Below are 24,018 nucleotides of genomic sequence, written 5' to 3'. Positions count from 1 at the left end.
CAACACAAGAAACAACAGATGCTGGCGAGGATGCAGAGAAAGGGGAACCCTCCTACACTGTTGGTGGGAATGCAAGTTGGTACAGCCACTGTGGAGAACAGTGTGGAGGTTCCTCAAAAAATTAAGAACAGAACTACTCTACAAATCCAGTAATTTCACTACTGGGTATTTACCAAAATAATACAGAAACACTAATTTGAAGGGATACCTGCACCCCTATGTTCATAGTAACATTATCTACAATAACCAAACTGTGGAAGCAGCCCAAGTGTCCACTGATGGATGAGCAGATGAAGACGACGTGGTGTACATATACAGTGGAACATTCCTCAGCCATCAAAAGAATGAAATCTTGCCACGTGCTAGAGAGTATAATCCTAAGCAAAGTAAGTCCAAGAAAGATAAATACCACGTGATTTCACTCATATAGAATTTAAGAAACAAAACAAATGAGCAAAAGAAGAAAAAAAAAAGAACAACCCCAAAAACAGACTCTTAACTACAGGGAACAAACAAAGGGTCACCAGAGGCGAGGCTGGTGGGGGATGGGGAGCTTCATGAGGAGAAGTGGGAGCCACTTGTCCTGATGAGCCATTAGGGATGTGTGGAAGGACGGAGTCACTGTACCGTCCCCCTGAAACTAACACAACACTGCATGTTAACCACACTAGAATTTAAAAAAAAAATTTCAATATAGAGTTACCATATGACCTAGCAACTGCACTCCCAGATATATACCTAAGAGACATATTTTATTTTTAAGTTTGATTTATTTGAGAGATAGTGAGAGAGAGAAAGTGTGCCTGTGGGGGGGAGGGAAGGGGCAACATGAGGGAGAGAGAGAAACCCCAACAGTCGCCACGCTGAGCAGGGAGCCTGATGTGGGGCTCAACTCTGGGACCTTGAGACCATGACCTGAGCCTAAACCCAGAGTCCCATGCTTAGCTGAGTCCCCCAGGCACCTCAGAAGACATGTGCACACAGAAACCTACACACGGATGTCTAGAGCAGCACTGCTCCTAGGAGCAAAGAACTGGAAACAAGATGTGAGACCACCATATGACGAAGTATTATTCTGCCATAAAAAGGAATAAGGTACTAATACGTGCTACGACACACATGAACCCTGTGCAAGGAGGCAGCCACAGGAAACCACAGAGTGTACGGCCCATGCCCGTGGAATTCCAGCAGAGAAATCCAGACAGACGAGCAGGTGCCTGGGGCCGGGGAGGGGAGTGACAGCTCATGGGTACAGGTTTCCTTTTGAGGTGATAAAAAATGTTCTCAAAACTGTAGTGATGCCTGTATATATCTGAAAACACCCCAAGCCACTGAGCTGCACACAGGACATGGGGGGTTGTACAGCATGGGAATTCTATCCCGGTAAAGCTGTTTTAAGCAAGAACAAACCCAGGGAGGTTCTCAAAGTTCACAGCGCGCTCAAATCACCGGGGGTTCTTCATATTTAAAACGTGGATTCCTAGAACCTGCCCCGGAGATTCTGACCTAGGAATCCGCCCTGACCCCAAGAGCCCCCGGGACTCTGATGTGGATGGCAGAGAGCCGCGCTCTGAACGCGGTCACGCTGGGCTCTGCCGCCGGGGGAGAGGCGCATTCGCAGCAACTGCGTTGTGCATCCAGACGGTCGATCACAGCTGAAGAAAGTCCCCACCTGCAACGGGCTCTTTTAAAGTCCAGGAACAGGAGTTGGGTTATAAATCGCCCCACCCACCCACGCAGAGGAATATCAGACTGTTTTTTTCTCCAAGCAATTACAGGAATTACAGATAGCGGTAAGATTGTCGCCGAGTCACACACAGCAGCAACTTAGTTTCTCCAGACCTTACGCCAAAGAAAGCCACAGCGCAGCCCAGTAATTATCCTTATGGACTCGGGAGCCAGACTGCCGTGGTGCGATCCCAGCTCTGCCTCCGACAAGCCCCATGATCTGGAACCTGTTTCCTCATCTGAGTGTGATAATGGTTTCCAGCTCAGAGGCTGAGTGTGAGCATTAGAACACAAAATATATCTAAAGTGCCATTCCGCACCATGCCTGGCACACGGAAGCGCTCCACTGTGCCTGGCTCACTTGACCAAATTCTACGCGACCAGACGGCCTTCCCTCCAGGACACTCACCTAAGGAGATTTCACGAACACCGCAAGCCCAATCTGACACCCACATTCCCTGCTAATGAGATTTCCTTCCTGAGTAGAAAAGGGAAAATGTTTTTCTATTTAGGATTATGCCTTCCTCCTACTGAAGTCACTTCCTTGGGGTAAATCAGGAGAAAACATTGTTCAGAGCATAGAGAATCATTTTAATTCACGACTAAGCTGCTGTCCATGGAGGCTTAGCCTCAGTGTGTCCCTGAGATCTGTTCCGGCACCTACAAGGTTGTAACTATTTTTGTAACTAGTGGGTTAAGACGTGACTTGCCCTTTCCACGGTCTCAACACCAGCGCAGACGGTGCGCAAGCCTGCCACTCCAGCTCTTCTGCAATGGTGGCACCAACCACCCCGGCCGACCCTGGATTGCCCAGGGCTACACCAGCAGTTAGAGGCCGTTTTCCTCGAGAATGCCTTTGCTGGGGGTGCCTGGCTGGCACCGCCAGTTACGTGTCTGACTTGGTTTCAACTCAGGTCGTAACCTCAAGGTCATGAGATTGAGCCCCGCACAGGGCTCCACATTTGGTGGGGAATCCGCTTAGACTCTCGCTCCCTCTCTCTCTGCTCCTGCCCACCACCTGCCTGCATACACTCTCTCTCTCAAAAATAAATATACCTTAAAAAAAAAAAAAAGCTGTAACAAAGCCCTAAACATTATTAGTTATATTAAATCTCAGTCTCTGTGTTTTTAATAGGTTACATGACAACACGGGAAGTACGCACACAGCGCATCTACTGTGCAGAAGCTGTTTTCAGGGAAAGACCTCGTGCAGCTGTTTGGGTCGTAGCTACATTTCTTCATGCCACTTCACAACTCTTACAAACCAGGCTTTTTCAGACATGAGTGTCTGGCAGACCCTGTCTCAAAAGTATCTGAAGTGAACTGTCAGATGGGTGGACAGTATTTATCATTGATCAAATATGAGCTTTTCAGCAACAATGAAAAAGCTTTGGAAAACTGGTATCCCCCACCACGAGCCGCAGGGCATCCCAGGACTTCAAAGATTCTCCTGAAATGATCAGTGGTGATATTTAATGAGTGAATTTTAATGTCTGAAAGATCTGCGTAACTCAGTACACCAGTATTTTCCAAGTGACCAATATAAAAGGCCGTGCGTGGGTAGAAGATCCATTCAAAATGCAAGATAAACTGAGGGATGTTAGTGTTGACACAGTCTGAGGAGTTTACTGCTATGGTTTTAGATTCCACACTGCAAGTGACTGTTAGGAAACCACAACTCATTCACTTTTGATGCACTTCAAAGAAAAATATCCATAATTATGTTAAAGGGTATTAAATTACTCTACCTTATTGCAAATATGTATTTCTGTAAGGCTGGATTTTCCTCACATACCCCACCAAAATAATGTATCACAACAGACTGAATGCAGAAGCAGACAGAACCCAGCTGTCTTCTATTAAATCAGATACGAAAAAAATCCGAGAATTTTACAACAATGCTACTCTCCGACTTTGTTTTGGAAAAATGTTCTTTTTCAGAAAAAAATTTTATGGTAACATATAATGGGTTTATTATTTATAGAGAATTAATTTTTTAAATTTTACACACACGCACACCCCTCTCCAAACAAGAGCTTTTGTAGGTCCTCAATAATTTATCAGTGTAACCTTGAAGAGTTGAGAATCTTGAAAAAGAAGAACACAGCTGGAGGCATCATGCTCCCTGGTTTCGAATGATATTACAAAGCTACAGTCATCCAAACAGTATGATACTGGCATAAAAATAGACACACATATCAATGGAAGAACAGAGTGCCCAGAAAGAAATCCACACTTACATGGTCAAGTGCTTTACAACAAAGCAGCCATGACTATATAATGGGAGAAACAACAGTTCTTTCAATAAAGAGTGCTGGGAAAAATGGTCAGCCACATGGAAAAGAATGAAACTGGACCACTGTCTTCTTATACCACCCACAAACATTAACTCAACATGGATTAAACACTTGAATGTAAGAACTGAAACCATAAAACCCCTAAACGAAAACACAGGTGGTAAGCTCCCTGACGTCAGTACTGGGGATGATGATTTAGATTTGACACCCAAAGTAAAGGCAACAAAAGCAAAAATAAACATGTAAAGCCACATCAAATGAAAAAGCTCCAACACAGCAAAGGAAACCATAAACAAAATGAAAAGGTAACAGACTGACTAGGAGGTGTTTGTAAATCATGTATCTGATAAAGGGTCAATACCCAAAACATATGAAGAACTCCTACAACTCCATGGCAAAATATAATCCAATTAAAAAATAGGCAAAGGACCCGAACAGACATTTTTCCCAAAGACCTACAGATGGCCAACAGGTACATGAAAAGATGCTCAACATCGCTCACCATCAGGGAGATACAAATCAAAACTACAGTGAGCGATCACCTCATGCCTGTCAGAATGGCTGAAATCAGAAGACAGGAAATAACCAGTGTTGGCCGGGATGTGCAAAGGAACCCTTTCACACTCGCTGCTGGTGGGAACGTAGATGGGCTCAGCCACCGTGGGAAACAGCAGAAGGTCCGCAGAAAAGTAAGAATAGACTCAGCCTGTGATCCAGCAATCCCACTTCTGCATTTATCTGAAGGAAATGAAAACATTAATCTGACAGGGTATCTCCACCCTCGTGTTCACCACAGCATTATTTACAAGAGCCAAGAGACAGAAACGACCCAAAAGTCCATCAGTGGATGAAAGGATAAGGAACTATACTGGAATATTACTCAACCACCAAAAAACAAACAAACAAACACACACCCACCCAAATCCTGCCATTTGCAACAACATGGATAAACCTTGAGGACATTATGCTGAGTGAAGTAAGTCAGAATAAGACAAACGCTGTATGATCTCGCGTATGTGGAATCTCGGAGCATGCAGAGAAAACCCCAGCGTGGGTACAGAGAGGAGACGGTGGTCGCCTGAGGTGGGGATGGGGAGTGGGCGAACCACGAGGAAGGGGTCAAAGGTACACGTTTCCAGTTACACAGTGACTAAGTCCTGGGGACCCCGTACAGCACGCTGACTACACGTAATAACAGTGTGCTGCACATCTGAAGGCAGTTAGAGCGGACCTTGAAAGTTAGCCCAAGAAGAAACATCATAACCGTGTTGTGAGATGGCAACCGGGCTTGTTAGGATCGCTGTGTAACAGCTACGATACCCACTCACTACGCTGTACAACTGAAACTAGTACGTCAATCACCGCTCAGTAAAAAAATTAGTCACAGGGCGCCTGGGTGGCTCAGTCGGTGAAGCGTCTGCCTTCAGCTCAGGTTATGATCCCAGAGTCCTGGGATCGAGCCCCACATAGGGCTCCCTGCTCAGCGGGGAGCCTGCTTCTCCCTCTCCCTCTGCCTGCCGCTCCCCCTGCTCATGCTCTCTCTGTCAAATAAATAAAATCTTTAAAAAAAAATTAATCCATGTAAAGTCTCCCGAGACCACCATGTTCAAGAACCACGGCTCTAGAAAATACTCAGAACACCCTGAACTCTATTCAAGCCCAATAACCAAGTAACTGCATCTACATGGAGTGTGTTAAGGAAGACAGGTGTCCCTGGATAATGACATCTGCAAGTACACAGCAGACATTACTCTGTATTCACTTAGTAGAAGAACATGGACACTATCACATTAACCTTCCTCTTGTTTAATCTGGACGTCTACTCTGGGTTTTGGGAGCCCAGTTCTGAAGCCTCCAAGACACGAGCTGATAAAAAGGTACACGCAGAGGCCGGGGGAGGCCTCCACAAGCTCCAGGAGTCAGCTTCAGCGACCCCTCATAATCCCCTGGTACCGCAAGGTGCCCAGAAAACTTCAGAGAAGGAAGGAAAATAAGGACCTGGTCTCTCAGCCTAGAATCTGGGGCCTACCTGTCCCATTTCTGCGTCAGGGAGCTTCAAGTGTTTTGGATCTGACTCTACAGATGCCTCCAGCTGTTTCCACAGCAAGTGAAGGTCAGAGGAAGCGCACGGCCACGGTCCTGCAGCTACAAATAACGGAAGTAGAGGAAGCGGATCCCACGGTCTAGAAAACGCTACCCACTGCATTCTCTGCAGGGGCCACAGTCAGGCTGGGCTGCCCCACACGCCCTAGGCCAGGCAAGCTCCCCCGCCCTCCACCGTTTCTGGCTGACCGGTGACTATCCAGAGATGAATAAGAGAAAAGTGAGAAAAAAACACGGTCAGGGTGCTTGAGTGGCTCTGTCAGTTAAGCAGCCAACTCCTCGTTTTGGATCAGGTCATAATCTCAGGGCATAGGATGGAGCCCCACATTGGGCTCTGCACTCAGCAGGCCATCTGCTTGGGGTTCTCTTTTTCCCTCTGCCCCTCCTTGCCTCTAGCATTCTCTCTCTCAAATAAATAAATCTTTAAAAAGAAAGAAAAAGAAACAGGGTAGAACACAACTGGTTGGTTGGTAATTTTATCTGCTTTCCTTGTTGCCCTCCCACATTTGGCTCGCATTGGCCAAAAGACATTCTCTATACTTTTCTGGGGGCTTCATCGATCAGCGACTCAAAATACTACCCCTCGTTAGTGTGGCTAGAATAATTCACGGAGCACAAGCGCCCAGGAGTTTCCTCACTCTCGCAAGCTGTGCATTTTCTGTCACGTCCTGAGAAAGACAATTATGCAAAGGTGGCCCAGCAGAAATGGGACCAAACCAGGGGAGTGGGGTTAGCAACCCTCATGATGTTTTTATTTCCCTGTCATCGAGTTCCCAACTCACTGTCCAGCATAACACAGGGCTGAAGAACTCAAGTACCAGTTTTTATTTCCCTTTCCAAAAATAAAAGCTTATATATTTGGTTCACCCCAAGTCAAGGCTCAGATACCAGTGAGATTTGTTGCACTAGGAAAACAGTCAGTCACTATCTTTATGCCTTGAGAGGCAACTTTCATTTCTTCTGAAAGAGCAAAGCTGAAAAAATGAATTTCCCTCAAAAAGAGTTAAGGGGAAAAAAAAAGAAAAAAAGAAATTAAAATAGATAAATACGCAGTGGAAAAAAGACAGTCTCTTCAATAAATGGTGTTGGGAAAATTAGACAGCTATGTATAGAAGAATGAAACTCGACCAATCTCTTACACCATACAAAAAGATAAACTCAAAATGGATAAAAGACTTCAACGTGAGACAGCAATCCATCAGAATCCTAGAGGAGATCATAGGCAGTAACCTCTTTGATATTGGCCACAGCAACTTCTTTCAAGATATGTCTCCAAAGGCAAAGGAAACAAAAGCGAAAATGAATTTTGGGGACTTCATCAAGATCAAAAGCTTCTGCACAGCAAAGGAAACAGTCAACAAAACAAAGAAGCAACCCACAGAATGGGAGAAGATTATTTGCAAATGACACAACAGACAAAGGGCTAATATCCAGGATCTATAAAGAACTTCTAAAACTCAACACACACAAAACAGATAATCACATCAAAAAATGGGCAGAAGACATGAACAGAAACTTCTCCAATGAAGACATACAGATGGCTATCAGACACATGAGAAAATGTTCATCATCACTAGCCATCAGGGAGATTCAAATCAAAGCCACATTGAGATACCACCTTACACCAGTTCGAACGGCCAAAATTCACAAGACAGTAAACAACGTGTTGGAGAGGATGTGGAGAAAGGGGAACCCTCTTACACTGTTGGTGGGAATGCAAGTTGGTGAAGCCACTTTGGATAACAGTGTGGAGATTCCTTAAGAAATTAAAAATAGAGCTTCCCTATGACCCTGCAATTGCACTACTGGGTATTTAGCCCAAAGATACAGATGTAGTGAAAAGAAGGGCCATCAGTACCCCAATGTTCATAGCAGCAATGCCCACAGTTGCCAAACAGTGGAAAGAACCAAGATGCCCTTCAACAGACGAATGCATAAGGAAGATGTGGTCCATATACACTATGGAGTATTATGCCTCCATCAGAAAGGATGAATACCCAACTTTTGTAGCAACATGGACGGGACTGGAGGAGATTATGCTGAGTGAAATAAGTCAAGCAGAGAGAGTCAATTATCATATGGTTTCACTTATTTGTGGAGCATAACAAATAGCATGGAGGACAAGGGGAGATGGAGAGGAGAAGGGAGTTGGGGGAAATCAGAGGGGGAAACGAACCATGAGAGACTACGGACTCTGAAAAACAATGTGAGGGTTTTGGAGGGGATGAGGGTGGAGTGAGCCTGATGGTGGGTATTGTGGAGGGAACGGATTGCATGGAGCACTGGGTGTGGTGCATAAACAATGAATTCTGGAACACTGAAAAGAAATTTAAAAAAATAAAAATAAAAATAAACAAACAAACTAAATAAATCAGAGTTAAGGGAGAAGACCATCTCAGGCAGACAAGGGAACTTTTTATATCACAACAGGATGAAAGAGGCATGCTCCTGAAAATCGAAGGTCAAGCCCCAACAGCATGCATTGTGATGAGAAGCAGGAGACAGTTTCCACAACTAGAAGATGGTTTACTTACAAGGTCCTTCGCAGGGTTTCTGACTCGGAAGAAGTAAACAACTAAGGTGGTGGGTAAGAGCTCCCACACGAAGAGGACCACCCCGAACACCACGTATCCGGCATCTCCCAGCTGGTTCTTCAGATCCGCCTGTTGAAAAGCGAGGGGAGGCATGCAGTCAGCACACTGAGGTTTTGCTCTGGTTCTTGCTAACATGAAGAAAGGCTAATTCTAATATGGTGCAGTTCCTGTGGAAATCAGGTAATAACCCAGGTGGGGAGTCATTCCAACCACACAGGGCAGAGAATTCTTTTCTTCAAAACAGTCAAATGTGGGAACTGCCCATCTCTGACGGTTATTACGTCACCCTCAAAAACCACCTCATATCCAAGCTAAGTCTCTTGAATGTAAGTCTTCTTTCCTTCAACAATCAAATAGGGAGATGTTAGGTCTCTCCCACATTTTTTCAAAGATTGATTTTATTTATTTATTTGAAAGAGAGAAAGAGTGTGTGTGTGAGAGAGAACACAAGAGGGGAGAAGGTCAGAGGGAGAAGCAGATTCTCCGCAGAGCTGGAAGCCCAATTCGGGATTCGATCCTAGGACTCCGGGATCATGACCTGAGCTGAAGGCAGCTGCTTAACCAGCGAGCCACCCAGGCGCCCTCCCTCCCATATCTTTGAGGACAGCATATAACTGTCACCCTCTGTCTCATCCCTGGGATAAACCCATCAATTTTTAAACTTCTCTTCCTGTTCCCCATATCCTCTTCTTTATCCTTTAAAGCTGGTTGCAGGGGAGATCACCTGGAAAAAGACTGTTTCCAGTCCAGGATGTTTGTCTGGACCAGTGGGATGGCCAAACGGGCCTGGTGTGTAGTCTGTCCTCCGTCTTCAGGGCCCAGGATAAGTGCACAGGGTCGCATCTGGGCAGCTCTCCCACAAAGGGCAGTGTTTCAGACAAAGTGCACCAAAACCAAGCCATGAAAAGCCGATCACCTAAATAATCCTTCTACCTTCTTCTTCTACCTTCTACCTGCATTGTGTTTGGAGGCAGTAGCCCGAGCAGATCAGGCCCCTCCAGGAAACTGTCTCCCCATCTCTGTATCATCTCGCTTCCCTTCTCTAACTCAGCTGGGTAGCATGCTTGTCCCTTCCATTCAATGTGGATAATGTGCAGCTTGGGGCCAGCAACACACAGGTCTAGATATTCATAAATAAACATTCCCCCTAAAAACAACAGAATTTTAAAAATTGTGTTATTTTAAGTTTGTTACCATTATAAGCCCTTACCGGAAAGAAAAACTGAAATAATTATTCTGTTAAAACCTAACCTCTAGTGTTTAATGGGTATGGGGTTGTGGTTTGGGAGGACAAGCACGTTCTCGAGACAGACAGCGGTGACAGCTGCCCAGCAAGGGGACAGGGCTGAATGCCAGGCTGCTGCCGTCTGCCCAAAAGTTGTTACGACAGTAGCCATTGATGGACATTTCACTACAATGAAATCCTTCAGGTCTTATGAGTAAATCTCTCATTTATTGTTCCAAGATTCAATTTTTATATATTTGATTTTCTCCAAACAGGGCACACCTTTGGCAGTGCCTTGCCCAAATCTCTCCCATCCTATACAGGTGGGATTGGTCTGGACAGTGGTGGTCTGAACCCTTCCGAATTCTAGCCCCTTCCCTGTGCCCCTTCCAAATTTCATCTTGTCCTCCCATGCTTATTGGGGTCACTTAATGTCTTCTTCTGGAGTGTGAATCCAGCCCAGGGAGGGAGCATTGCTGGGACTGGAGACGTGCGTTTTCTAGAGTTGAGCATTCGGTGTTGTTCTAGGGACAGTTAAGGAGCTTTCTTCAATCCAGTAGAGCCTATTATAAAGCAGAAGTTCTGCGTGTTGTAATGGCTTATCTGTGTGTTTGTTTTCCTCAGGGGACATAAACTCCTGCTGTGGGGCAGGGAGGCCATCTGTGTACGTTTGTACCCCCAGCGCTCTATCCTGCATGATAGACGAAGAACCGGTATTTCTCAAATGAGAGGATGCGACCTCATTCCCATTCTTTTTTTATTTTTGGCTTTTGTGAACAAGAATGCCAGATGATATGTCACTACCTTTGTTCACGGCTTTATAACTTATGACTCACGAGTTTCTAGCATATATTAAAATGGCGAGAATATCATGGGGTGACCACTGGTAAAATGAGATTTTACTCACACCTTCAACCCCCCCAGTCATTTTTGTCTCGATCTCCTCAAATGCTGTCTCCATGCTCCACTTTTAAAAAACCATAGTTTTAGGAATGCCTGGATGGGTCAGTCATTAAGCATCTGCTTTCGGCTCAGGTCGTGCTCCCGGGGTCGTGGGATCAAGCCCTGCATCGGGCTCCCTGCTCCGTGGAGAGTTCTGCTTCTGCCTCTACCACTGCTGCTGCTTGTGCTTGCTCTCTCTCTGACAAATAAATAAAATCTTAAAAAAATAAAGCCATGGTTTTATGTATTTTCTGAAATCTGCATACAATCTGTTTCACCAAGGCAAACTTCACTCTTTAATAAAACCATCTTACATTTATATGGAAGCACTTAAAAATTTTTTTTTTCTTTTTTTTTTTTAATATTTATTTACTTGACAGAGAGATCACAAGTAGGCAGAGAGGCAGGCAGAGAGAGAGAGAGAAGAGGAAGCAGGCTTCCCGCTGAGCAGAGAGCCCGATGCAGGGCTCGATCCCAGGACCCTGGGATCATGACCTGAGCTGAAGGCAGAGGCTTAACCCACTGAGCCACCCAGGCGCCCCTAAAAATGTTTTAAGTACCGTTTGTCAAGAGCCCCAGAAATTAGTGTGTGTGTGTGCGTGTGTGTGTGTGTGTGCATGCGCACGTGTGCACCTAGATGCTAGTTGTCTCAGAAGATGTGAGCTGGGACAAGCCAGGTACTATGACCCCATCTGACAGACACAGACACAGATACCACACAGGTAAGTGATGGTCAAGGTCACCCAGCAATGCAGGAGCAAAAGCAAGGAGCCTCTCTCTGACACATGGGGTGCTGTGAAGCAAAGGGTCGCTATTCAGGGGACACGTCACCGGTGCCCACTGACCTGGTCTGAGACATTGTACCAGTCATAATCAAAGGAACGGACATTCTTGCTCTGGGAGAACGACAGGATGAACAGGTTGTAGCAGGCTCGGGAGGTGTAGAGAAGGATGACGGTCACTCCGATGGCTGTCACTTGACACACAGAGGAGCCCTGGAAAAGAGGGAGCCATGAGGGGAGCACCCATTCCAGGTCCAACACACCAGCCTCATCCTAGAACCTGTCCTGGCTTCATACCTAGTAAACCCTTCAGCTCTCGGGGGCACAAACCGCGGTGTCCGCTCTCACCGGTAAACCCACACCCAAACCTCACCTCACCCCACACTCCCTCCTCAAATGTCAAAGGATCTCCATACAGACACTTCCAAATCTGGGAGTTGGTTTGGAGAAGCCTTAAAATAAGGACCATTTGCCTAAAGCCCAGGTTTGTAAGAATGAGAAAGTCAGATGGTTTATGCTGTTCCATCTCCAGGATCTCTCAACTTGGGAGCCCACTGCCCAGTGTCTGGCCCGGGGACAACCAACCCCAGCAGGGTGGCGACTGGGGGAGCGGTCCTGTGGACCATGGCCCTGGGCAGGGAGCACTTCCTCAAATTCCAGAATCTTCTAGGCTGGAAGCCCTGGTCTCACTCCAGACTTGGAATTACATGGAAATTGGTGATTTGTACCCCCATTTATGAAGCTATCAATTTACGGTCCATTAAAGGGCCCTAAGCTAGAAACGTATAGTTAACGTGACCAAAAAAAAATGAAACGGGTTTTTGAAATTTGCATTGAGAAATCATACATCAACAAGATACTATTTTATTTTGCCAGTAGCAGTTTAACAGTGTGTTTGCCACAGGGCTGATCTAAATGGTTATTTGGCAACCGAAATGTAACTCTTCCCATAAAAACCACGATTCTGTTTTTTTTTTTAAAGCCTTGGATAGCCCTCACACGGGAGACAGTACAAACAGACAAAACTTGTGTCAAAATCAAGTCTGAAATCTGTCAAAACTCATACATGAGAAAAACTACTCCTGCCATACTCAAGTCTTGAGGGACCTCGCCAGAGGTCAGCTTGATCACGGATGCCTTATGAAGGCTTGGGGTTTCTGAGGTCAGATTTTAGTCTACTGGTCACTACTGAAGGCACAATATCGTGGGGGACAGAGCTCCCCACAGTCTTCAGACATAAGACTAATTATAGCCAGGTGGGCCACGTGGCAAAGAAGGCAGACACAGGGGTCGGCCAGACAGGGGGGTCTGCTGGACAGCAGAAGTACCCCAGACAGGGGGGGTCAGCCAGACAGGGGATCCACCAGAGGACATGGTTAGAAGCAGAGGAATTACAGAAATCATTCAATCATTGCACAAGTGCAAAAACCAAGGCCCCTTCCCCAGCCTCCACTCTTCCCTGGGCTTCCCAACCAAGGGAGACTCAGGGTGAGGCCGATTGGGGGCCCACAAGCATGTCAGCTCTTCCCTAGAACTCTGGGGAAAGGAAGAGCAAATAGGCATTCTAGGGTGCATAGCACACAGCAAACCGAACCGGCCTCTTCTGCCGGCTGCCTCCATCTCCCACCAAGAGCTCGGTGCAAGGGCCGGCCTGAACTCCAGGGGGCAGTGTCCTCCCTGGAGTGTCCACGGTCCTCTCCTGGGCACATCAGTCAGTCCTGAAGGGAGCCTCCATCCACATCTGCAGAGCCTGCGGCCAGACCGTGAGTCGGAAGCCTGGCTCTCTGTCTCCGGGCTGCGTAGGGCAACGCCAGGTACTGACCTCCAGGGCCTGGTCTCCCAGAGATCTGGGAGGACACCATGAGCTTACGTAGGCTGAATGCAGATCTCAAAGTGCCTGGAACACAGGGGACACTAGGCAAGTGTTCCTACTAGTCTCATCAGCACAAGCAATCGGCGAGTCCTTTAAAATGTTGGTTAAACACTGTGTCTATGCACAGGCCGCCTCCCTGCTGGTAATTCCTCACACTCTCACACTACAAAGCAACTTTTCTCACGTACGAAGTTCAAGGAACGACACCACTCCAGGTTTTGGCAGCTAGGGTGCGGCCAACCATTTGCAGGTCAGGTGTGGGTGGCGTCTGCTGAGTTCTGTCTGCGACCGGGAGACTGTTTTAGAGTTGGCTTAACGAAGAGATCTTGACCACATGTCCACCTACCTTTGACTCCAAGTAAATGTTGGCCAAGGACATCTTCGAGATTTTGTAGAGACAGACGGAGAGGGAGACGGCACACAGCACGAAGAGCGTGTCGTTGATGGCCACGCGCACCGAGACGATGACCTTCCTCTCCCAGCCGCCTGTCTTCACCAGCACCGCGCAGGTCAGATTCACCAACAGGAAAATGAGGCTGATGAAGAGCGAGGCCAGGTAGAGGGGCAGCCTGGGGAGAACCAGAGAGCGCGGTCAGCCCCACGCCCTGCTGCTGGCTGCGCTTCCGGATCGACCCGCAAGGAAAGCGCGGCCCGTTCCGTTAATGGCTGGAATCGGACGCGCCAGCGCGGACACGCAGAGCGCGGGTTTGCGGAGCAGCTGCTCTCACGTGCGGATCACAGAGCAGATACAGATGGTGCCCTCGGGAAGCTGCCCGAGCCCTGATTTTCCTGCCGCTGGGAGGTGGTCAGATCTGCCTCAGCCCCTGCGCGGGGCTGAACGGACACCAGCTGGCTGGGTCCCCGGCCGTTTGTGACCCACAGATTCCCGGAGCCGCCTGCTTGCTTGTGACCGGTGCGCGGCCAGTGGACTTCTCGGACGGACTGAAACCCAAGGCCCCAGCCTCCGACTGCTTCAGGATGGCCCGTGGTGTCTACCTCCTTCGGAAAACACGCCAACAAGGAACAGACGTGCGGGGCTCAAAATCAGACTGGGTCTATGTTGACTAGGTCTGTAAATCCAGAAAAAGAAAACTCTCGACTAAAAGCGGTTTTGAGGGACGCCTGGGAGGCTCAGTTGTTAAGCGTCTCCCTTCAGCTCAGGTCATGATTCCGGGGTCCTGGGATCAAGTCCTGCATCAGGCTCCCTACTTGGGGGGAAGCCTGCTTCTTCTCTCCCACTCCCCCTGCTTGTGTTGCCTCTCTTGCTCTGTCTCTATCAAATAAATAAAGTAGTTTAAAAAAATAAAAATAAAAAAAATAAAAACGGTTTTGAAGCTAGAGTATCTTCTAAAGATGTAACAGACCAGGACACAAAAACCTGGATGACAGGGTGCCTGGCTGGCTCAGTCATTAGGTGTCTGCCTTCGGCTCAGGTCATGGTTCCAGAGTCTTTAGATAGAGCCCCATGTCGGGAATCCCTGCTCAGTGGGGAACCTGCTTCTTCCTCTCCCTCTGTCTCTCCCCACTACTCATGCTCCCTCTCTCTCTCCTATAATAAAATCCTAAAAACAAAACAAAACAAAAAAAAGACTCCTGAATGATAGTCCCAGCTCTAGACACTGTCACTGATAGGACCCACAGCAGGGGGGAGGGGACACAGGGAGAGAGAGAACTGTAAGGAAAGTGTGAAGAAGCTGGGCATAACTCAATGCCAACCGTGTGGTGCTCACGATAGCTAGCACGGTCGATGTTCCCAATTCCCTGCCGTGCCTTTCCATCTTGGATTTTCACACAATGGCAACCCAGCCTCCATCCCACCTTCCTTCCTTCCCCTCCCCCTACCCTCAACTGCCCAGTGTGACCCAGAGACACACGGAGCCAAGACATCAGGCCAGTCTCTCCTGCCCACTCTGGGCTGCGTGTCCTCACCTACAGAAGAGAGATGAGGTCTCCCAGCCTGCCTCAAAGGGCCGCCGTGAGAATCCACTGGGTTCTGTGCCTTCTTACAGCATCAGTCCTCTGACCTTACCCCAAGGGGCCTCACGGCCTCACCCCAGCTTCCCCTTCGGTCAGCAGCAGCTCCTAGAAAGTCTTCATGTCACCCTATCACCCTTTCCTCCCAGGTCATCCCCTGCAGACCCCACACTCTCCCAGGTCCCCATGACCTACTCCCAAACCAAAAGGGGTCAGCTCTCGGTTGCCGTCTCTCCCTGCCTTCCCGGAGCCCTGCTGTCCATCACCCCACGGCCCTACGCCTGCCTCCCATTCCCGTCTGACCTGCCCCTGCACAGCCCTGGTTCCTCTTCCTCCCGCAAAGTGACGACACCCATGGCGCTCTCCTCCACCCCGGGAAACGCACTTACTCGTGCAGCCTCAGTTACAGCCTCGGACGCCCAGGTTCCTACTGCTCATCTAAAGCCACCGCCCTGTCCTACATTCAGACTCACATTCCAAACAGCCCGCCACGGAAACCCTGTCCCCTCAGACCATGTCCAAGCCTAACTCCCAAAGTTCCTGTTCCAGTACTCCTCTCGGCTTTCCTATTTCTCCGAAAGGCACCAGTTTCTTTGTACTTCTAAACAATAAAGATCTTGGATTACACCCCAGTTTAACCAGCTGTCAAGTTCAACAGATTCTTTATTCCTGCTCCCCTCATTGTGGGCCCCCCTTTCCCATCGTCACCGACTACATGGCCTTGTGCTTCTGTCTAAAACCAACGTGACGGTGTCCAGACTGACCCCCCAACCTCGACTCCACTCTGGCACCCTCCAGTCCCCTATACTTCCAATCAGTCTCCAGAGCCAGGTCAACCAATGGGCACCCCCCATCCTAATCAGCTTGCCTGTGTGCTGGCCAGAAGCCCATCCAGCTGTCCCCATCTTTCTGTCTTTACACAAGCGGAGCTTTCTGCTTAAAACCTTCCTGCCCTTCCCTTTCTAGCCTACCCCACTCCATGAGCCGCTAGGACCACCTGCTAAACAGAATCCTATCCATCCAGTATTTTTTAGTTTTTTCTTTTTTAGATTTTATTTATTTACTTATTTATTTTGAGAGAATGAGGGAGTGCTCATGCACAAAAGCAGGGGGAAGGTCAGAGAGAGGGAGAAGCAGGTTCCCTTCCTAGCACAGAGTCTGATGACGACATGGAGCTGGATCCCAGGACCCTGGGATCATGACCTGAGCTGAACTGCCTGATTTTGTCTCAAAGAAATCAGCTGTGTTGGGAGGCTTGAGACAACATGGGCAAAGTACTTACAATCCAACATTAAGGTCAACGTCAGAGAGCAAAATCATAAATGTGGCAAAACAACTCTGTTCTGGGAAAGGTAGACGAAAACCTACAATGGAAAACATTACTGTGTCTCCTCAGAGTTGGATGGGGTTTCTGTAGGGCGGGGCGGGGGCGGGGGCTGCACTAGATTTGGTTTCTTTCTTTCCACATGTCTCTATTCACAAACTTCCAATGCTTTTCTATTTTATGTTTTTTTCTAATGAGCTTATATAACTTTCATAATGAAAAAAAAAAAAAAAAACCTTGCAAAACTTAACTCTTCCCCTGGGGCCTGCAGCTCTGGAAGATGGGGAGAGATCGGGAGGTGTGGAGAGAGCGTGGGGCGGGGGTGGTGCAGATCAAATCCTATGGCAAGGGGGCATTTCCACGGCAACAGTGTTTGCCCACCTGCCCCAGAATGACTACTTCTCAGCTCAGAGGGTCAGGATAAACAGCCTATAATGAGAAAAAAGACCAAAGGAAAAGGAAATCAGTGGGACCAGTCATCCGGGAGGATGACTCTGCTTGTGAGCCCACAAGGATCGGGCGGGTCTGCAAGTACAGACAGTCGCTGAGGCCGCTGACCGCAGGGCCTGGGGACCTCGGTGCCTGGCCTGTGGGCCGCCCGCGAGCTCCACGCACAAGAACTCTGCTCCCTCCGATGCTGAGGGGAGAGTGTCAGTGGCTTGTAAAGCGTGGTTTAAATTTCTCTTCTGAGATCTGAGATTCCTTCCAGAATGGGAAAAGCAAAGCCTGGTTCGTTGTGTTTTTTACTCAAAGATGGAGGGAAAACAGTTAAAAACGCTGAAAATCGAAGTGTTCTGAGCCCACCCCCCAAGCGATATTCACGCCTCCTAAGCCGAAGACTGACAAGCAGAGCCTGAGAAAGAGAAAAACTGAATCACATGGGCACCAACTCCAGCAAAGCTGAGTGTGCGGGTGTGTCAGGGAGAGAGGGGACTTAGGGGAAATGAAGCGGTTCTTGGCGGGGATTAGTATAAACCACCTTCAGAGACTAGGAGCGGCTACCAGAGCAGCTGGGGGGAGAAGCTGCCACCACTTCTAGAGCGATGGCTTGTGCTTCTTTCCAAGTGAGCTGTGGTTCAGTCAGGGAAGCCGGCCTGTTCAAAAGCCAACATACCAAAGCACCTCGAGGGATAAATCATGGACTGAAATGTGTGCAGCAGCATCTGGATTAAGAGAAGTGGGGAATCGGGGCGCCTGGGGGGCTCGGTCGCTGGGCGTCTGCCTTCCACTCGGGTAATGATCCCAGGGTCCTGGGATCGAGTTCCGCATCAGGCTTCCTGCTCTGCGGGGAACCTGCTTCCCCCTCTCCCACTCCCAGTGCCTGTGTTCCCTCTCTCACTCTCTCTCAAAAAATAAATAAAATATTAAAAAGAAAAAGAAGTGGGGGATCAAACAGAGAAGATGGAAGATGGGCATAAACACGAATAACTCTGAGCATTTCTTTATTATGACGTAGGAGTCAAGAGGCTCCTCCCACCGGACTCTCACCCTTCTGGCTTCAAGAAACTCTTCCGTCTTCTCCAGCCCGAACATCTCACCCAGCTGATTTTCTCCTGGTGTTCTCTCTCCGTCTCCGCAAACCCCCTCCCACTGAAAACAGCCCATCCTGGTGTCTGCACTTCGGTTCCAGGATCAAGAATTGCACCCCCCCACACACCCCCTCACATCTAATGGACCCCACCCCCCAAGGGCTCAGAGGCTGAAAACTTCTGAACCAGCCTTCCTTTCTGACCAGTGCTTTCATATTCCACTTCTAGAAGACACTGCATTACCTCAGCTTCAACCAACCACTTCCAAGATAAGACCAGCTCCATGATCCAATCAGAATCTCTTCCTCCTCCCCAGTCTTCACCCATTCTTGGCTCCCCAGTCCCTGGGTTGATCCATATTTCTAGTCAAGAGGCTGGAGGCTTAGATTATGGGTGTGGAGGAAAGGCCAGCTATTTTCTTACCAGAGAAGGGAAGGGACTGTATACTTGGAATTGCTCCTTTAAAGGGTTCTCCTTCAGACCAACATATTTTCATGGTGGACCGTCAAGTCCCAGCTGAGTAGTCTAGTAGAAACATGCACCAAACTACCCAAAAAGTAGTGAACAAAGACTTCAAGTTTAGGTGAGAAAAACAAACATGGCACCCTGAGTCTCATGACTTCTCTCTTGGTCCCAGTACTGTCGTATTACTTTCTGAATTTCAGTTTCTTTGGATATAAAATTGAGATCAAAATATACATTTTCATGATCTTAAAAGTTCTCATCATAAGAAACAACAAATTTTGTAACCACGTTCGGTAATAGAGGTTAATTAGACTTACTGAAGTGGTCATTTTGCAATAGGCCAATATCAAATCATCCTGTGGGATACTGGAAACTAATATAATGTTGTATGTCAATTATATCTCGAGAAAAATACACTTCCAGAATTTTAAATAAAAAGTGTTCATAAATTTAAAATTATATATTTAAATAAAATACAATATACACACATTTTTACATATTTTTAAAGCCACAAAATAATTGTTCATTTTGATTCAAGAAGGTAAGTGGCCAAAATTGCTTTCCCAGAAATGTCTGCTCATGACATTGGAGCTCACGTGAGCAGGGACATCAGAACGCCACACACCTGCCCCATGTCTTCTGAATGCCTTGAGTCCTTTCCCCTTTGACCAAGTCTGACCATTCTTTAAGCCACCGGTTTCTTTGCTCTTGGGGGTGCTGGGGTCACAGACCTCTGAAAATTTGGGGAAACGTACAAACCTTCTCTATAGGAAAAACAAGCCTATCCAACTCTTCATGTAAATTTGCCACGTAATTTAAGGCGCTCCCTTCCAGGTTACGAGCCTGCCCTTTCAGCCCAGCACTGACTGACTTTCCACGAAACTCCTATGGCTCTCACAGTACACAGCAGCCCAGGCCAGAGACTGCCCAATTCCCCGAACATCCCCTGCTTCATCGGGTTCTGGGAGTTCCGGCATTGTTCAGGACACCTGCACAGGGCGTTGGCTCCTCAAGGACACAAGCTACATTTCTGCCTCAGGCTGCCTAACCAAGTCCTAAATAGTCGAAAATATATTTTCCAAATGAGGATGGAAATCCCCCCGGGTACTTACCGGTATTTGAGTAATTCTGGAGAATATTTTGACTTGGCTTTGAAAATCACCTGCAATGACAGACAACATCGGAGTTGGGACACAGTATACCATTACCGACAACCCAGCACCGTCCCTCACAAGTCCTCTTTCCCTTTACACGAGCCGCCAGGGCCCCGGTTCTGAAACTGAGACGTCAGCTTTGTGAGAGTGTCTGTTAAGCTAAAGACTTTTCAAGCTCTCCACACAATTCCAAAAGTAAAGATATTTATTAAGCGTCTGCCTTCAGCATCCTGGGACGGAGTCCCACATCGGGCTCCGCACTCAGTGGGAAGGCTCCGTCTCCCTCTCCCGTTCACCCTGCTCATGTTCTTTCTCTCGCTATCTCTATCAAATAAATATTTTTAAAAAAAATAATGGAAAGGGTTAAAAAAAAAAAGGTGGGGGGGTGGGAGTAAAGGTATTACTGGTCTACCATAGCCAAGTACTTCTCTTAATAAGATTCACACCTGTACTTCCCCTAAAGATCAACAGTTTCGCCCTCACCCTTCCTTAGAATTTTCACTGGCACCAAATCCGTGTTGTTTGAACGGAAGCTCCACCCACCCAGGTCTCAGGTTCGGCAGCCCACTTCCAACGTCTCCGGGCTATCGAAGCATCAAATGACCATTATTTACAGGAGAAAACATCATGTGTCAGAATCTCTCCACATCTTTCATGTCCTGCCCCATCGCCGATATGTCCACACAGGGCGCAGCGGCCAGCCTGGCAGAGCCTCTGAGGAGGCAGAGGAGAGGGAAGGTAGGTGGCAGTTCCCACTCCAGCCCCAGCTGCGACGTGGCCTTTATGGCCACAGCACGTGCACATGGGGGCTTCTGAGGCAAGCACAGGTGGCCCCCAGAGGTGTTGGGGGGCTGGCTGGGGGACTGAGATGTGGTAATGTGCTCATGCCTGTGCTCTCCCCAGATCCCTGGTGTCCATGGGGCGGGGGCAACCCTGGAAGAAGGGCGAAGCCCCTGCTGTGGGTCATATCGGGACCCGAGTCCCCTGCTGCCCAGCAAGGCCTCTGCACCGAGTTCCCAGACCTGCTCCCAGCCTCAGCCTGGCCCACCGGCCCTCTCGGACCCACCCCTCCCCACCAATCTCGTACGCTCTCCCGCTTCTCAGCTCTCTTTGCGTTCGGGGCTTCTCCCACATTTTGCTCAGTGCCTAAAAATAGCTAAGGGGCTGACACATTGCCTGAGCTGGATGGAGGGAAGGACAAGGGAGAACAGGGTGGGCAGTGTGAGTGGGGGAAGGGAGGAGCGAAAAGGCAGCTCTGGGACCTCTGAGGCCACATAGAAGTTAAATATTGTTGCCCCCCACCTCAGGAAGACTCAGTGAGAAATCCGTGTGCAAGAGGGATATCTGAAGTAACCCCAGGAGATTCTTTGGTGGATCCCAATTATGTGGCTAACCGTGCTGACACAGAGGTCGCAGGGAGCCTCCATGGGGACTGTTTGGGTCAGCTCCCAGAACACATCTGCAACAGGAGAAGCCATTTCCCTTGGGGGCCTTCTAAAAGGCATTGCCCTGAGGACCCTCAGTAGGTAATTCTGACTTATATGTGCACAAGAGCCACTGTGGAAAACAGTATGGAGAGCCTTCAAAACATTTAAAGAAGAAAGATCATATAATCTGGTAATTCTACTACCGGGTATTTACCCAAAGACAACGAAAACATTCATTTGAAAAGATATCTGCGCCCCTTTGTTCACTGCAGCATTATTTCCAACAGCCAAGATATGGAAGCAACCTAAGAATCCCCTGACAGATGACTGGATAAAGAAGACAAGGTATGTATACACAATGGAATATTACTTGGTCTTAAAAAAGAATGAGATTTGCCATTTGCAACAACGTGGATGGACTTATGGGGTATTATGCTAAGTGAGATAAGTCAGAGAAAGACAAGTACTGTATGATTTCACATCGATGGGGCATCTGAAAAAAACAAAAACAAGCAGACTCTGAAATGCAGCAAACTGGTGGTGGTCAGAGGAGAGGTGGGTGGGGGCATGGGTAAAATAGGTGATGGGGTTTAAGATGTACAAGCTTTCAGTTATAAAATAAATAACTCACAGAGATGAAAAGTATAGCACAGGGAAGATAGTCGGTATTGCAATCACGTGGTACGGTGACAGATGGTGACCACACTCATGGTGAGCGCAGAGTAATGCACAGACTTGCCCAATCACTATGTTGTACACCTGAAACTATTATAACACTGTGTGTCAATTATATTTCAATTAAAGGGGAAAAAAGGAATCACCTGGGGAACTTGCTAAAGATGCAAATCCCACAGCCCCACCTGGGAAGGAGTCTGGGGAGGGGCCCAGGAACCTGCATGTCACTAAATTCCCCAGCCCAGGTGATTCTGACTCAGCTAGTCCAAGGACCACCTCTTGAGTAGCTTCACAACCATTCACTTACAACAACACGTGGAAAGAGGCGATCGCAGTAACCGGATGACACGGAGAGTCAGGACACAGTGCAGAGACTGGAGATCTGGGGATGCTGGGGGTCCACGCACAGCCCTCCAGCCAGACCTCCCTCCGATGTCCAGTCACGCGCTGCCACGGGAGACTCTCAGGAACAGACTCTGTATCTGGGGAGCGGGACACGCAGATACTCCCACAGACTTTACAGGAAGCAAATCTACCCATCCCCCTACCCCCACTTAAACCACACTTTCCAAGCTTCATAGGTAAGCATTCTGAACCCACAAATGATTTTGCTTCTGACATGAGTTCTGTATCTGTCCCAAACTGTTTTTCAAAGGAAGTAGGAAGTAGGAGTTGACATTACAAATAAATTGAAATGTCTGGTAATTAGACAAATATGTGGCAAAGGACATTGCCCTTACTGTAAAGGGGTCCTTAGTCCGGCTTCACCTGACAATCTCCCCTGGGATTTTAGGCAAGTCCCATCACCTTTGGTGTTTCTCTGTAGCCTGTAAGGAGAAATGTTATAAAACAACCTCTCTTAGGAACAGAAAAATGTGGGACTCCAAAGATTTGCTACAAAATATGACCGTCTCACGCAACACAGAATAATGGTTTTGGAAAAATTCTCCTTAAATAGTACTTGGGGAACTTGCTTTTAATAATTCTTTATTATTTAAAAATGTTAGTAGTTTTTAACTAAGAATTCACAGATATTGGGCAGCTAAGTTGGTTAAGCATCTGCCTTCAGCTCAGGTCATGATCCTGGGGTCCTGGGATCCAGCCTCACATTGGGCTCTCGACTTGGAGGGGAGCCTGCCCCTCCCTCTCCTCTGCCTGCTACTCCTCCTGCTTGTGCTCTCTCTTTCTTTGTAAAATAAATAAATAAAATCTTAAAAAAAAAATTCACAGACATCGAAGCGCAGAGAAGACACTACAGTATTTTTAAAAAGTGCTTGACCTTGTCAATATGCAAATATTTTTAATACTGTGCCACACTTAGTGGGCTTGGTTGGTGGTGGGTAACTTCAGCCCGAGTGACTCAGTTTACTCATACCCGCCAGGCCTACCCCGGTGCTCCCAGGCACGGCCCAAGCACACTCCACAGGACAGCATCCCCCAGACAGGGGACAACGAGGGGGTCACAACCAACTCAGCTCTGAGCAAAGCGCTGGCAGGACTGAGAGAAAACTGTGACAGTCCTGACTTCAACAGGCCTACAGCTAGAATGGAAAGACCTAGAAGTGATGAGTCGGGACACAGACCAGAAGGCTGTAGCCTCTGCTAGTCTGAGCTCAGGCAGCGAGCGGGTGGGCACCACCTCGTGGGGGGCACCTCGGCCTCCTCTGCCCCCGGCCCCCGCAGCCCCATCCACACACGTTCTGCTGGGAGTGGACTGCACAGAGCCGGGTGCGGGAGGCCGGCGTCCAAGGCCAGCCCGGACCCGGAACACCCTTCCTGGAACACGGGGAAGGATGGGGTTCCCAGCTGTGATGGTCAAATACGCAGTCTAGCATGTAAGCCTTGTCGGTAATCACGAGCTCTGCCCCAACGCCTCCCCTTGCACACACTCACTCTGAGCCAGGGCTTCTCAGGGCGTTCCTACAG

At 48.1% G+C, this 24,018-nt stretch overlaps 1 protein-coding gene across 1 annotated transcript in view; it reads right to left on the bottom strand.

Annotated features, from left to right (window-relative positions):
• The window catches only part of LOC111144902 (G protein-coupled receptor 137B), a 49,041-nt gene that overhangs the window by 8,392 nt on the left and 16,631 nt on the right, over nt 1-24,018 (bottom strand). The window contains exons 2-5 of the mRNA XM_022499496.1: nt 19,949-19,998; nt 13,891-14,113; nt 11,735-11,884; nt 8,663-8,791 (exon numbers count right to left, since the gene is read on the bottom strand). Of these exons, the coding sequence (XP_022355204.1) occupies nt 8,663-8,791; nt 11,735-11,884; nt 13,891-14,113; nt 19,949-19,998 (552 nt within the window). The remainder of the gene's footprint in view (nt 1-8,662; nt 8,792-11,734; nt 11,885-13,890; nt 14,114-19,948; nt 19,999-24,018) is intronic.

Source organism: Enhydra lutris, unplaced genomic scaffold (genome assembly GCF_002288905.1).
Source record: "Enhydra lutris kenyoni isolate GAN:26980312 unplaced genomic scaffold, ASM228890v2 scaffoldscaffold12, whole genome shotgun sequence".
In the NCBI taxonomy this organism is placed as follows: Eukaryota; Metazoa; Chordata; class Mammalia; order Carnivora; family Mustelidae; genus Enhydra; species Enhydra lutris.
This window is presented reverse-complemented; position numbering and strand designations above follow the sequence as displayed.